Below are 12,757 nucleotides of genomic sequence, written 5' to 3'. Positions count from 1 at the left end.
ACATCAGTTTAAAGCTTGGTGGCAAATGGGTCTTCCAAATGGACAATGACCCCAAGCATACTTCCAAAGTTGTGGCAAAATGGCTTAAGGCCAACAAAGTCAAGGTATTGGAGTGGCCATCACAAAGCCCTGACCTCAACCTTATAGAAAATTTGTGGGCAGAACTGAAAAAGTGTGTGCGAGCAAGGAGGCCAACAAACCTGACTCAGTTACACCAGCTCTGTCAGGAATGGGCCAAAATTCACCTGAAGCTTGTGGAAGGCTACCCAAAACATTTGACCCAAGTTAAACAATTTAAAGGCAATGCTACCAAATACTAATTGAGTGTATGTAAACTTCTGACCCACTGGGAATGTGATAAAAGAAATAAAAGCTGAAATAAATCACTCTACTATTATTTTGACATTTCACATTCTTAAAATAAAGCTGTGATCCAAACTGACCTAAGACAGGCAAATATTTTTGGGATTAAATGTCAGGAATTGTGAAAAAAACAGTTTAAATGTATTTGGCTAAGGTGTATGTAAACCTCCGACTTCAACTGTAAATAAATAACTATTGTTATACGTTGAGTGTTTTTGTGGGTACACCCCACCTGTCTCTGGATACGGGGCGAGGCCGTGTGCAGCAGCGAGAACAGGTCCTGCATCAGTGTCAGCTGCTGGGCCAGGTACTGGCGGCCCACGTTGGAGCCGCTCAGCGCCAGCACCATGGAGAGCAGCTCGAAGCAGTAGGCGTCCGAGGAGGTGTCCGAGGAGGCGTCGTCGTCGCTGGGCTGCGAGTTGGCGTTTTCCTTGCTGGAAATGGCATGCTCCCACTCCTCGCGCACCCGGGTCGCCTCCATGCGGATGGCCTGGACGATGTGGGCGCACACCTGGAGGGGGAAGGAGGGGAAAGCGATAAAGGGATATGAAGTCAATTCCAAGTGTGAAGATAACAGACAGGGGAAGCAGAGTCAGGGGCTTGAACCCTTAAAGCCTTCTACTGAGGATTACTGTAGCCAGATATCACATTTAGTTGTATTGTACTATTTTAGTTAATTGTACTTTATTGGCCAGGTATTCCACAGACAACTGACCTGTTTCTGCAGGTTGGTCAGCTTGCTCCGGCTGAAAATGATGCCCACCATGTGTTCCTTCAGGTCTGCGTCTGACGGCGCCTGATGACAGGTAAACAATAACATATGTTTGTTTTCTGGTCTTTATTTGTAAAACGACAGTATGAAATAGGGGGTGGTTGAAAAAGGTTGGGAAACACTGGTATACACTACGACCCCTGACCTTGTCCTCCCCCTCTGGTGATGACAGCAGGTTCTTCTCCTCCTGTTCAGGGGTTGGTTCAGCATCTCCGCAGATTAGCTTCCCAAATACCTACACACACAACACATGCACACCAAGGGTAAAGCTTGAACCTATCCAATTCTATTAGACCTAAAGTGGTAGAGAAAGAAAACATTAACATTTTGGCCCCATAGTGACTGACTGGCCAACCGACCAGTGAGGTAATATTATGAGTGATATACAGGTGAACGGTCCTATGAGCTCATAGTACGATTGATTGACAGGTGAACCGACCTGTGAGGTGATGAGGCGGAAAACACGGAGTGTCTCGGCCTCGCAGTTCTTCTGCTGGGCCACGCTGGCCGAGATCTGCCCTGCGATCTTAATGCTCTCGCCAGCCTTCCAGCCCAGCACCTTGACCTGGCGCACCCGCAGCGTGTTCTCGAGCCCCTTCAGCTCCACCTTGATCACATGGTGGTCTCCCCCAGGAACCTCGCTGGTCACCCAGCCTATGTGACGCGAATCAAGGTCCATCTGGAGAGGGGAGATGGAAGGGATTGGTCAGTGAAGGTTGCGTTGATGTCAAGGTGAATCAAAATGTTTAGTACTGCTTCTCCTTTTTCTTCTGAAAATGGCTTTTATGAACATACAGTAAATTGCAATACAAATTGCACAGAAGGGCTTCAATTGCTGTAAGTTTGCCATATCCTGTGGTTAGCTACATGTAGTAATCTACTTTTAACCAGAGGCTTTTGACCAGTGCCCCATGTGGTTTGGGTCAAATGTAATGCACTGGGGAGTAGAGAGAATCCTTCCTTATTCAAAAAACCCACTCACTCAGATGCCTGGAGCTGGGCTATAGAAATAAGAGGCCAAACCTGTTTGATTCTGCAGAGGTCCTCCCCGGCTTTGCCACACAGGAACGTCATGGAGGTGACTTTGTTCTGTGGAGTTAGAGAAGAGTGCCTTTAATATCAATGAAACAGACAGTTTTCCATGAATTTTAGATTGTGGCATCTGACAAATGTGATTTTGGAGTGCACGTCCCTAAGTCCAGAATAGACTATGGGAGGCGCACAGTACTACATAGACTATGACTACATGGAACTCTATTCCAATTCATGCAAGCAGTAACATTTAATTTAAAAATACACCTTATGGAACAGCGGAGACTGTGAAGCAACACAAACAGTCACAGACACATGCACACACACACACATGATATCATACACACACGTACAGATGGATTTTGTGTTGTAGATATGTGGTCGTAGAGTAGAGGCCTGAGGGCACACACTTAATGTGTTGTGTATGTATTGTAATGTTTTTAAAATTAATTAATTCAATTTTGCTGGACCCCAAGAGGAGTAGCTGCTGCCAAGGCAATAAATAAATACAAACCCAAATGTCCCTTTAATCCCTCCCTACTCACCCCAATGTCACGGGAGTTGTCCACGTGCACAGTGATGTTAGAGGCATTGATGCCTTTGACGCAGCTGATGGTAATGCACTTGGTCTTGTTCTTGTCCTCATCGCCCGACTCCCAAAAGGTCTCAGTTGAGCCATCCGTCAGGCTGCCGATCATGGCCGAACGGCTGGACGTCTTGATGTCCACCACACTGGTAAGGTCCTTCAGACAGGTCACCAAGCACAGGTCCTGGAAGATCAAATGACGTTCAACATCGCCCAGCTATATAGATAGATACGATTTGATTGGACAATATAGAAATGTCAATTTCAGGCGCACAAGTGGATACATTGCATTTAAAATCATATAGGATAACAGACAAGGTTTTACAATCTAAATGTTATTTTAGGGATATGTGACACAGCTCACTTGCCAGCTATGGTCCCAGCAATTTTAAGCCCTATAGGCAATATCAAATGCACAGAAATAACTAAAGAATTAGGTTCAATTACTAAAAATTCTCACGTGGCCCATTACAAACTCAGCAAAAAAAATAAACGTCCTCTCACTGTCAACTTTGTTAATTTTCAGCAAATTTAACATGTGTAAATATTTGTATGAATATAACAAGATTCAACAACTGTGACAAACTGAACAAGTTCCACAGACATGTGACTAACAGAAATGGAACAATGTGTCCCTGAACAAAGGTGGGGGGGTCAAAATCAAAAGTAACAGCCAGTATCTGGTGAGGCCATCAGCTGCATTAAGTACTGCATTGCATCTCCTCCTCATGGACTGCACCATATCTGCAAGTTCTTGCTGTGAGATGTTACTTAACTCTTCCACCAAGGCACCTGCAAGTTCCCGGACATTTCCGGGGGGGAATGGCCCTAGCCCTCACCCTCCGATCCAACAGGATCACTGGGATTGAGATCCGGGCTCTTCGCTGGCCATGGCAGAACACTGACATTCCTGTCTTGCAGGAAATCACGCACAGAATGAGCTGTATGGCTGGTTGCATTGTTATTAGAGGTCGCCGATTATAAATTTTCAACGGCGATACCGATACAGATTATTGTAGGACCAAAAATGTTGATGCCGATTAATCAGCCGATTAAAAAAAAAAAAAAAAATGTAATAATGACAATTACAACCATACTGAATGAACACTTATTTTAACTTAATATAATACATCAATAAAATACATTTAGCCTCAAGTAGATAATGAAACATGTTCAATTTGGTTTAAATAATGCAAAAACAAAGTGTTGGAGAAGAACGTAAAATTGCAATATGTGCAATGTAAGAAAGCTAACGTTTCAGTTCCTTGCTCAGAACATGACAACATATGAAAGCTGGTGGTTCCTTTTAACATGAGTCTTCAATATTCCCAGGTAAGAAGTTTTAGGTTGTAGTTATTATAGGACTATTTCCCTCTATACCATTTGTATTTCATTCATTAACCTTTGACTACTGGATGTTCTTATAGGCACTTTAGTATTGCCAGTGTAACAGTATAGCTTCCGTCCCTCTCCTCGCTCCTCCCTGGGCTCGAACCAGCAACACAACAGCCACCACATCAAAGCAGCGTTACCCATGCAGAGCAAGGGAAACGCTATTAGCGTGCGCTGACTAGCCAGCCATTTCACTCCGGTCACACCAGCCTCATCTTGGGAGTTGATAGGCTTGAAGTCATAAACAGTGTAATGCTTGACGCACAACGAAGAGCTGCTGGCAAAACGCACGAAAGTGCTGTTTGAATTAATGTTTACGCGCCTGCTTCTGCCGACCACCACTCAGTCAGATACTTGTATGCTCACTCAGATTATATGCAACGCAGGACACGCTAGATAATATCTAGTAATGACCCACTGGGAATGTGATGAACACACCTGAATGTCACACACCTGAAACCCCACCTCTTCAAGGAATACCTAGGATAGGATAAGTAATCCTTCTCACCACCCCCCCCCCCCTTAATGATTTAGATGCACTATTGTAAAGTGGCTGTTCCACTGGATGTCAGAAGGTGAATTCACCAATTTGTAAGTCGCTCTGGATAAGAGCGTCTGCTAAATGACTTAAATGTAAATGTAATGTAAATGTAGTAATATCATCAACCATGTGTAGTTAACTAGTGATTATGATTGATTGTTTTTTATAAGATAAGTGTAATGCTAGCTAGCAACTTACCCTGGCTTACTGCATTTGTGTAACATGCAGTTTCCTTGTGGAGTGCAACGAGAGAGAGGCAAGTTGTTATTGCGTTGGACTAGTTAACTGTAAAGTTGCAAGATTGGATCCCCCAAGCTGACAAGGTGAAAATCTGTCTTTCTGCCCTGAACTAGGCAGTTAACCCACCGTTCCTAGGCCGTCATTGAAAATAAGAATGTGTTCTTAACTGACTTACCTAGTTAAAGATTAAATAAAGGTGTTAACCTCTTGAAACTCCCCATCCCGGATCCGGGATCATGACTAAAGCCTCAGGCTCATTAGCATAACGCAACGTTAATGATTTCTGAAAATCGCAAATAAAATGAAAATAATGCGCCTACTCTCAAGCTTAGCCTTTTCTTAACAACACTGTCATCTCAGATTTTCAAAATATGCTTTTGAACCATAGCAATTGACTAATTTGTGTAAGAGTATGCTAAGTTAGCTTAGCATTTTGAGTAGCATTTAGCACGCAACATTTTCACAAAAACCAGATAACCAAATAAATAAAATAATTTACCTTTGAAGAGCTTTGGATGTTTTCAATGAGGAGACTCTCAGTTACATAGCAAATGCGCAGTTTTTCCTGAAAGCGTCTGTGTGTAGGAGAAATCGCTCCGTTTTGTACATCACATTTGGCTACCGAAACGAACCGAAAATTCAGTCACCTACAACGTCAAACTTTTTCCGAATTAACTCCATAATATCGACCGAAACATGGCAAACGTTGTTTGGAATCAATCATCAAGGTGTTTTTTCACATATCTCTTCATTGATATATCGTTCGTGGAAGCCTGCATTCTTCTCTGAATTCTGTGGAAAAATACTTGCAGCTGACTTTTGCGCACCAATTTCGGCACAGGACACCGGGCGGACACCTGTTAAATGTGGTCTCTTATGGTCAATCTTCCAATGATATGCCTACAAATACGTCACAATGCTGCAGACACCTTGGGGAAACGACAGAAAGGGCAGACTTACTCCTCTCGCATTCACAGCCATATAAGGAGACAATGGAAAACAGAGCCTCAAAAATCCTGCTCATTTCCTGGATGCCGTCTCATCTTGGTTTTGCCTGAAGCTCACGTTCTAGGGCACGCACAGAAAATATCTTTGCAGTTCTGGAAACGTCAGAGTGGTTTCTTTCCAAAGCTACCAATTATATGCATAGTCGAGCATCTTTTTGTGACAAAATATTGCGCTTAAAACGGGCACGTCTTTTTATCCAAAAATGATATAGCACCCCTAGAGTTTCAAGAGGTTAAAAAAAAAAGAAATCAGCGCCCAAAAATACTGATTTCCGATTGTTATGAAAACTTGAAATCTGCCCCAATTAATCGGCCATTCCGATTAAACTGGTCGACCACCAATTGTTATGCTGGAGACTCATGTCAGGATGAGCCTGCAGGAAGGGTACCACATGAGGGAGGAGAAGTTCTTCCCTGTAACGCACAGCGTCGAAATTGCCTGCGAAGACAACAACCTCAGTCCGATGATGCTGTGACACACTGCCCCAGACCATGACGGATCCTCCACCTCCAAATCGATCCCGCTCTAGAGTACAGGCCGCGGTGTAACGCTCATTCCTTCAATGATAAACGCAAAACCACAACTCGTCTGTGAAGAGCACTTTTTGATAGTCCTGTCTGGTCCAGCGATGGTGGGTTTGTGCCCATAGGCGGAGTTGTTGTGATGTCTGGTGAGGACATGCCTTACAACAGACCTACAAGCCTTCAGTCCAGCCTCTCTCAGCCTATTGCGGACAGTCTGAGCACTGATGGAGGGATTGTGCGTTCCTGGTGTAACCCGGGCAGTAGTTGTTGCCATCCTGTACCTGTCCCGCAGGTGTGCTGTTCAGATGTACCGATCCTGTGCAGGTGTTGTTACACGTGGTCTGCCACTGCGAGGATGATCAGCTGTCCGTCCTGTATCCCTGTAGCGCTGTCTTAGGCGTCTCACAGTACGGACATGGCAATTTATTGCCCTGGCCACATCGGCAGTCCTCATGCCTCCTTGCAGCATGCATAAGGAACGTTAACACAGATGAGCAGGGACCCTGGTTATCTTTCTTTTGGTGTTTTTCAGAGTCAGTAGAAAGGCCTCTTTAGTGTCCTAAGTTTTCAGATGTGTGACCTTAATTGCCTATCGTCTGTAAGATGGTTCCGACCTAGAATATGTGGACATCTATAAGTACCTAGGTGTCTGGCTAGACTGTAAACTCTCCTTCCAGACTCATATTAAACATCTCCAATCTAAAATCAAATCTCGAGTCGGCGCTTTCTATTCCGCAACAAAGCCTCCTTCACTCACGCCGCCAAACTTACCCTAGTAAAACTGACTATCCTACCGATCCTCGACTTCGGCGATGTCATCTACAAAATAGCTTCCAATACTCTACTCAGCTCTACTCAGTCCATGCTAGGTAAAGCTCCGCCTTATCCCAGTTCACTGGTCACGATGGCAACACCCACCCGTAGCATGCTCTCCAGCAGGTGTATCTCACTGATCATCCCTAAAGCCAACACCTCATTTGGCCGCCTTTCCTTACAGTTCTCTGCTGCCTGTGACTGGAACGAATTGCAAAAACCGCTGAAGTTGGAGACTTTTATCTCCGTCACCAACTTCAATCATCTGCTATCTGAGCAGCTAACTGATCGCTGCAGCTGTACATAGTCTATCGGTAAATAGCCCACCCAATTTACCTACCTCATCCCCATGCTGTTTATATTTATTTACTTTTCTGCTCTTTTGCACACCAGTATCTCTACCTGTACATGACCATCTGATCATTTCACTCCAGTGTTAATCTGCAAAATTGTAATTATTCGCCTACCTCCTCATGCCTTTTGCACACAATGTATATAGACTCTCTTTTTTTTCTACTGTGTTATTGACTTATTAATTGTTTACTCCATGTGTAACTCTGTGTTGTCTGTTCACACTGCTATGCTTTATCTTGGCCAGGTCGCAGTTGCAAATGAGAACTTGTTCTCAACTAGCCTACCTGGTTAAATAAAGGTTAAATAAAATAAAAAAATAAGCTGTTAGTATCTTAACGACCGTTCCACAGGTGCATGTTCATTAATTGTTGATGGTTAATTGAACAAACATGGGAAACAGTGTTTAAACCCTTTACAATGAATATCTGTGAAGTTATTTGGATTTTTATAAATTATCTTTGAAAGACAGGGTCCTGAAAAAGTTCAGTTTCTTTATTTGCTGAGTTTATTAGGCTACTTGTATTACTGGGCTATATCAGCGAATATGCTAGATGTAATTTGAAGAGAGCATAGTTCGAGTTTCTCATGAGCTATTTTTATAGCCTACCTTTTAGGAGTGGGATGATTTTCAAACAGAAATACGGGTGATACATTTTTATTTCTAGGCAATGTAGTAAACTATAGTCTTCGGAAGTACATTTCCTTGGAAAGATAACTGCTCCGTGCTTTTCCGCACCTGATCTCGCACGTATGGTTACTGAACTTGAAGCAGCAAGAATGATGACAGCGACACTTGCTATGTTTTGCATACAGGATATAGCCTATTTTTTAGGAGGACGATTTGCAGGCAGACAAATAAATGGGTAATCAATACTGAAACGGAAAAGGCACAATGCTCGCTCACCATAGTAGCCTTACCTACAGATTTAGCATTTTCCTTTTCAATGATGATTACATTTTTTGATTGCACCTTGACTCTTTCCGCCATCAATATTTATTTACAGACACTGTAGTAAACTAAAGTCTAATCAGTACATTTCCTATTTGAGTAAACTGCCATGTGATTCTCTGCCTATGTGGGCAAGCTACTCTATTTCAATGATACCACATCTACTAAGCGCACTTGAATTCTCACACCCAACTAGGAAAGGTTGGAAAGGTAGGCTACCGTTAAAGCAGCGAAAAATGTGTGCTTTGAACACAATAGGTAGGCTTAGGCTAATGCATACAAAGTAGAAAGACAAATGTTTCGAAATAGTCTGCGGGACCCGCAGTGTGAAAAATGCTAACCACATAGCAGCAATGCAACCTCTGATTTCAGCCACACAAGTGGATACAATGCATTTACAATCATCAAGGATAACAGAAAAGGTTTAACAATGTCATAACTCCTAAACCTAGTCCAATATAAAAACAATAATTTCATCAATAATGCACAAGTATCAGACGTTCCAGGGTCAAGTTCATTATGCACTAAATGGAATAAAACGGACTGAATAAAAAAGGTTAAAAACAGCTTTCCGTTGCATCCCCTAATGAACACAACCCCGGTATCTGTTGGTCTGCACTTGGGTCTCAGACAGCTTCTGTGGTCTCACCTAGTCTCTTTTCTACCAACCTTCATAAGGTCGAACTGCTACCACAAAACGTAATGGGCCAGATCTAGCTTGAACCTAGTTCTGGTTTAAAAATCATTCTCCATTTAAATAAACCTTATTAGTCCAGTACTAGGCTTAATATAATATGGGTCCCGGGAAACGGCCCTATCTCCTATGGGATTTAGTCTCACTTGGCTCATGGCCTCGTAGCCAGACTGCACACTGATGTTGAAGCTCTCCTCGCTGTCGCCGTCATCTGACTTGGACAGGATGTTGTTGATGTGGTGGAACACATTGCTCTGGTGCAGGAACTGATGGTCAGACTGCTTGAACTTCAAACTCCAACACCTGATAGATAGATGGGGAAAGACTCCAGGTCAAGGGTGAATTACACGCTCACATTGATCAGTAAAGTGGTAACTAAGTTGGAGGATTTTTTAAAACATTTTTTTTTTTAACCTTTTATTTAACCTTTATTTAACTAGGCAAGTCCGTTAAGAACAAATTCTTATTGACAATGATGTCCTACCCCGGCCAAACCCGGACGACGCTGGGCCAATTGGGACTCTATGGGACACCCAAACACCGTTGCGTCACTCGGGAGCCCGAGTGGAGGATGGTGCTAGCAACACCAGGGTTGTGGGTTAAATTTCTGCATGGGCCATGTATACTGAATATCTGTGTCACATGTTGGCCACTATGAATAAAAGAGTGTCTGCTAAAAGACCATAAACCAAACCTATTCAATCAGACACTGGAAGAGAAGTTCATGACGTCTTTTGCACAGGTGCTTTTTTGCCGTTTTTTGTGGGACTGAAAAATAGCTCGGAATGTGAAAGAACGTTATTAAAAGGATCTGACACTTTTTTTCAATTTTCGCCAAAAATTATATACCCAAAACTAACTGCCTGTAGCTCAGGACCTGAAGCAAGGATATGCATATTATTGATACCATTTGAAAGGAAACACTTTGAAGTTTGTGGAAATGTGAAATTAATGTAGGAGAATATAACACATTATATTTGGTAAAAGATAATACAAACTAAAAAATCATGCGTTTTCAATGCGTTTTTTGGTTCCATCATTTTTGAAATTCAAGAGAACGGCCACAATATAATATAGGAGTCAGGGTGCAATTTAGATTTTGGCCACTAGATGGCAGGAGTGGGTGCAACGTTTCAGATCGATCCAGTCAAGCATTGCAACACTGCACAATATTTTCTATCTGCCCAAATGTGGGCAGATAAAAATGGATTTAATCAAACAAAACTGTTACATTTTATCTTTGGGACCCTCAGGATGACAAATCAGAGCAACATTACTGAATGTAAGTACATTATTTACCTTCAGAGGTGAATGTATCAAACCATTAGCCCGTGAAAAGTTGTTGTTGTTCACTCTCCTCAAACAATAGCATGGTCTTTTTTCACTGTAATACCTACTGTAAATTGGGCAATGCAGTTAGATTAACAGGAAGTTAAGCTTTCTACCCATATAAGACATGTCTATGTCCGAGAAAGTTTGCCGCTACTTACGTCATTCTAGTCACATTAGCATCAACCGTCTCGGCATAGGGAAATCGATCACGTAGAGGTTAAAAAGTGAAAAAAGCGGTGGTGAATATTATAGGGCCTTATTCATATATATACAGAAAGACATTTGACCTTTTAAGAAATCTTCCCTTAGTTTTAGTCTTATTACAAGATAATATGCTCTGTTCCAAGTGTATGGTGGATAATAGGGTTAAATCATTTAGGGCAGGTTTGAGTTGAAAGTGGAGGTAAACTTTGAGCAACAGGGCCATCATACCTGAGGGCCATCTGCTGCAGGGAGCTGCCACTAGGAAGTGACATCATGAGGTCGGAGATGGTCTGGAGGAGGCGGTGGAAGGTGTGGGGGAGGGGGTGGGCGGCCTCCCCGGCAATCACAATGTCAGACAGCGGGTGCTCACACACAGCCAAGTCTCTCTCCTGTGTGTACGAAGAAAACATAATGGAAAATAAGCTAAAAGCACAGGGACGCAATGACTACAAACGTACATGTATACTTAACAAACACAAACGCAATATGAAACAATTTCAAAGATTTTACAGAGTTACAGTTCATATAATGAAATAAGTCAATTTGAAATGAATTAATCAGGCCCTATTCACAGTCATTTCACATGACTGGGAATACAGATACAGTATACATCTGTTTTAGTTGAGTTGACAAAAAAAACATCTGAATATTTTGTACTGGTACCTCAAAAGCCTTTTTTATTCAGGTTTGTCTCATTGAGATGATCTATTTAGCAAGATAGCGGCAATAAAATTAACCTCCCCCCACCACTTCGCTCCTGAATTCTTAATCAAACATCACCTGCTCCATCACCATTTTCTTGTTCCCGGGGGCTTTGTTTTCTTCCTCCTCCTCTTCCTTGGGTTCAAAGGGTGACGGGGTGAGGGAGGCGACAAAGTGCCACAGGATGTCGTGCAGCGAGGTGGTCTGGATCACGTTACACAGCAGCCAGTTGAACGCCTGAGGAGGGGGAGTGGCTTTCACTCACTGCAGAAAACAGTCCTTTACATTTCAAAGACCTGAAGCAATGTATTAATTTACTTTCATATAAAAGTACCAAAAAACAACCATGTACAAAGGTTGACCCATAACCTAACCTTTTAAATATATATATTGTTTTTAATTTAACTAGGCAAGTCAGTTAAGAACAAATTCTTATTTACAATGACGGCCCGGACGACACTGGGCCAATTGAGCGCTGCCCTATGGGACTCCCAAACACGGCCGGATGTGAAACAGCCTGGATTTGAACCAGGGATTGTAGTGACGCCTCTTGCACCAAGAGAGAGCAACCTTAACAATACATTTTCAGATCAGTTTCTCATCTCAGATACTACACTTTTGTCCTTTCTAACAAGGCCATCTAGCGACTACTGAGGTACCTCAAAAGGAGGCTAATCACGTTAGGATTTGAGGTAATGCTAACTGTTGAATGCTAATGTAAGCATGAACTTGGCACTTCAGGCAGCGTGACACATTTTCTGATGGGAAATGCTAAAATGCCAACTGTTATGTGTATGAGTATCTCTTTGACGGACATTACCTCCATGGCGAAGACCCTGCAGGCGGACTTGCGCAGGGCGTGCCTCATGGCAAACTCCAAACCCTCCAGGTCATGGTGCTGAATGACGAAGGCCAGGACAGGCCACTGGAAGTTCCTCTCGCCCTTACTGAGGGATCCGTGGGCCGAGATGAGACGGGACAGTTCCGGGGAGGGGTGGCGCAACAGAGAAGAGCCCACATCTGGAGGGGAGGACAGTGCTACAAATATATCAAATTAAAGCAGCAAGCAGCAATGCCTTGGTTCAAGCTGTGGGCCAACTGTGCCACAATCAGGACAAATTGGACACATTGCCCTAGGATTAGCTAATTCTGTACTCCAAACCACACTTGACAAATATCCAAACTCCTAATCAAACAATTTGCAATGTGCCTTTGATGTATTTTAGACAATTTGCAGTGATGTTAACTCCT

At 42.9% G+C, this 12,757-nt stretch overlaps 1 protein-coding gene across 11 annotated transcripts in view; it reads right to left on the bottom strand.

The window, feature by feature from the left end:
* The window catches only part of mycbp2 (MYC binding protein 2), a 301,049-nt gene that overhangs the window by 38,653 nt on the left and 249,639 nt on the right, over positions 1-12,757 (bottom strand). For all 11 annotated transcript variants that reach the window (XM_064975618.1, XM_064975623.1, XM_064975614.1 and 8 more), the window contains 10 exons: positions 12,327-12,526; positions 11,585-11,743; positions 11,033-11,193; positions 9,415-9,571; positions 2,713-2,937; positions 2,159-2,224; positions 1,575-1,814; positions 1,281-1,370; positions 1,079-1,159; positions 596-874 (listed from right to left, as the gene is read on the bottom strand). In XM_064975618.1, coding sequence (XP_064831690.1) covers positions 596-874; positions 1,079-1,159; positions 1,281-1,370; positions 1,575-1,814; positions 2,159-2,224; positions 2,713-2,937; positions 9,415-9,571; positions 11,033-11,193; positions 11,585-11,743; positions 12,327-12,526 — 1,658 coding nt within the window. The remainder of the gene's footprint in view (positions 1-595; positions 875-1,078; positions 1,160-1,280; positions 1,371-1,574; positions 1,815-2,158; positions 2,225-2,712; positions 2,938-9,414; positions 9,572-11,032; positions 11,194-11,584; positions 11,744-12,326; positions 12,527-12,757) is intronic.

Source organism: Oncorhynchus masou, chromosome 10 (assembly GCF_036934945.1).
Source record: "Oncorhynchus masou masou isolate Uvic2021 chromosome 10, UVic_Omas_1.1, whole genome shotgun sequence".
NCBI lineage: Eukaryota > Metazoa > Chordata > Actinopteri > Salmoniformes > Salmonidae > Oncorhynchus > Oncorhynchus masou.
Note: the sequence above shows the minus strand (reverse complement) of the source record. Positions and strands in the feature narration are given on the sequence as shown.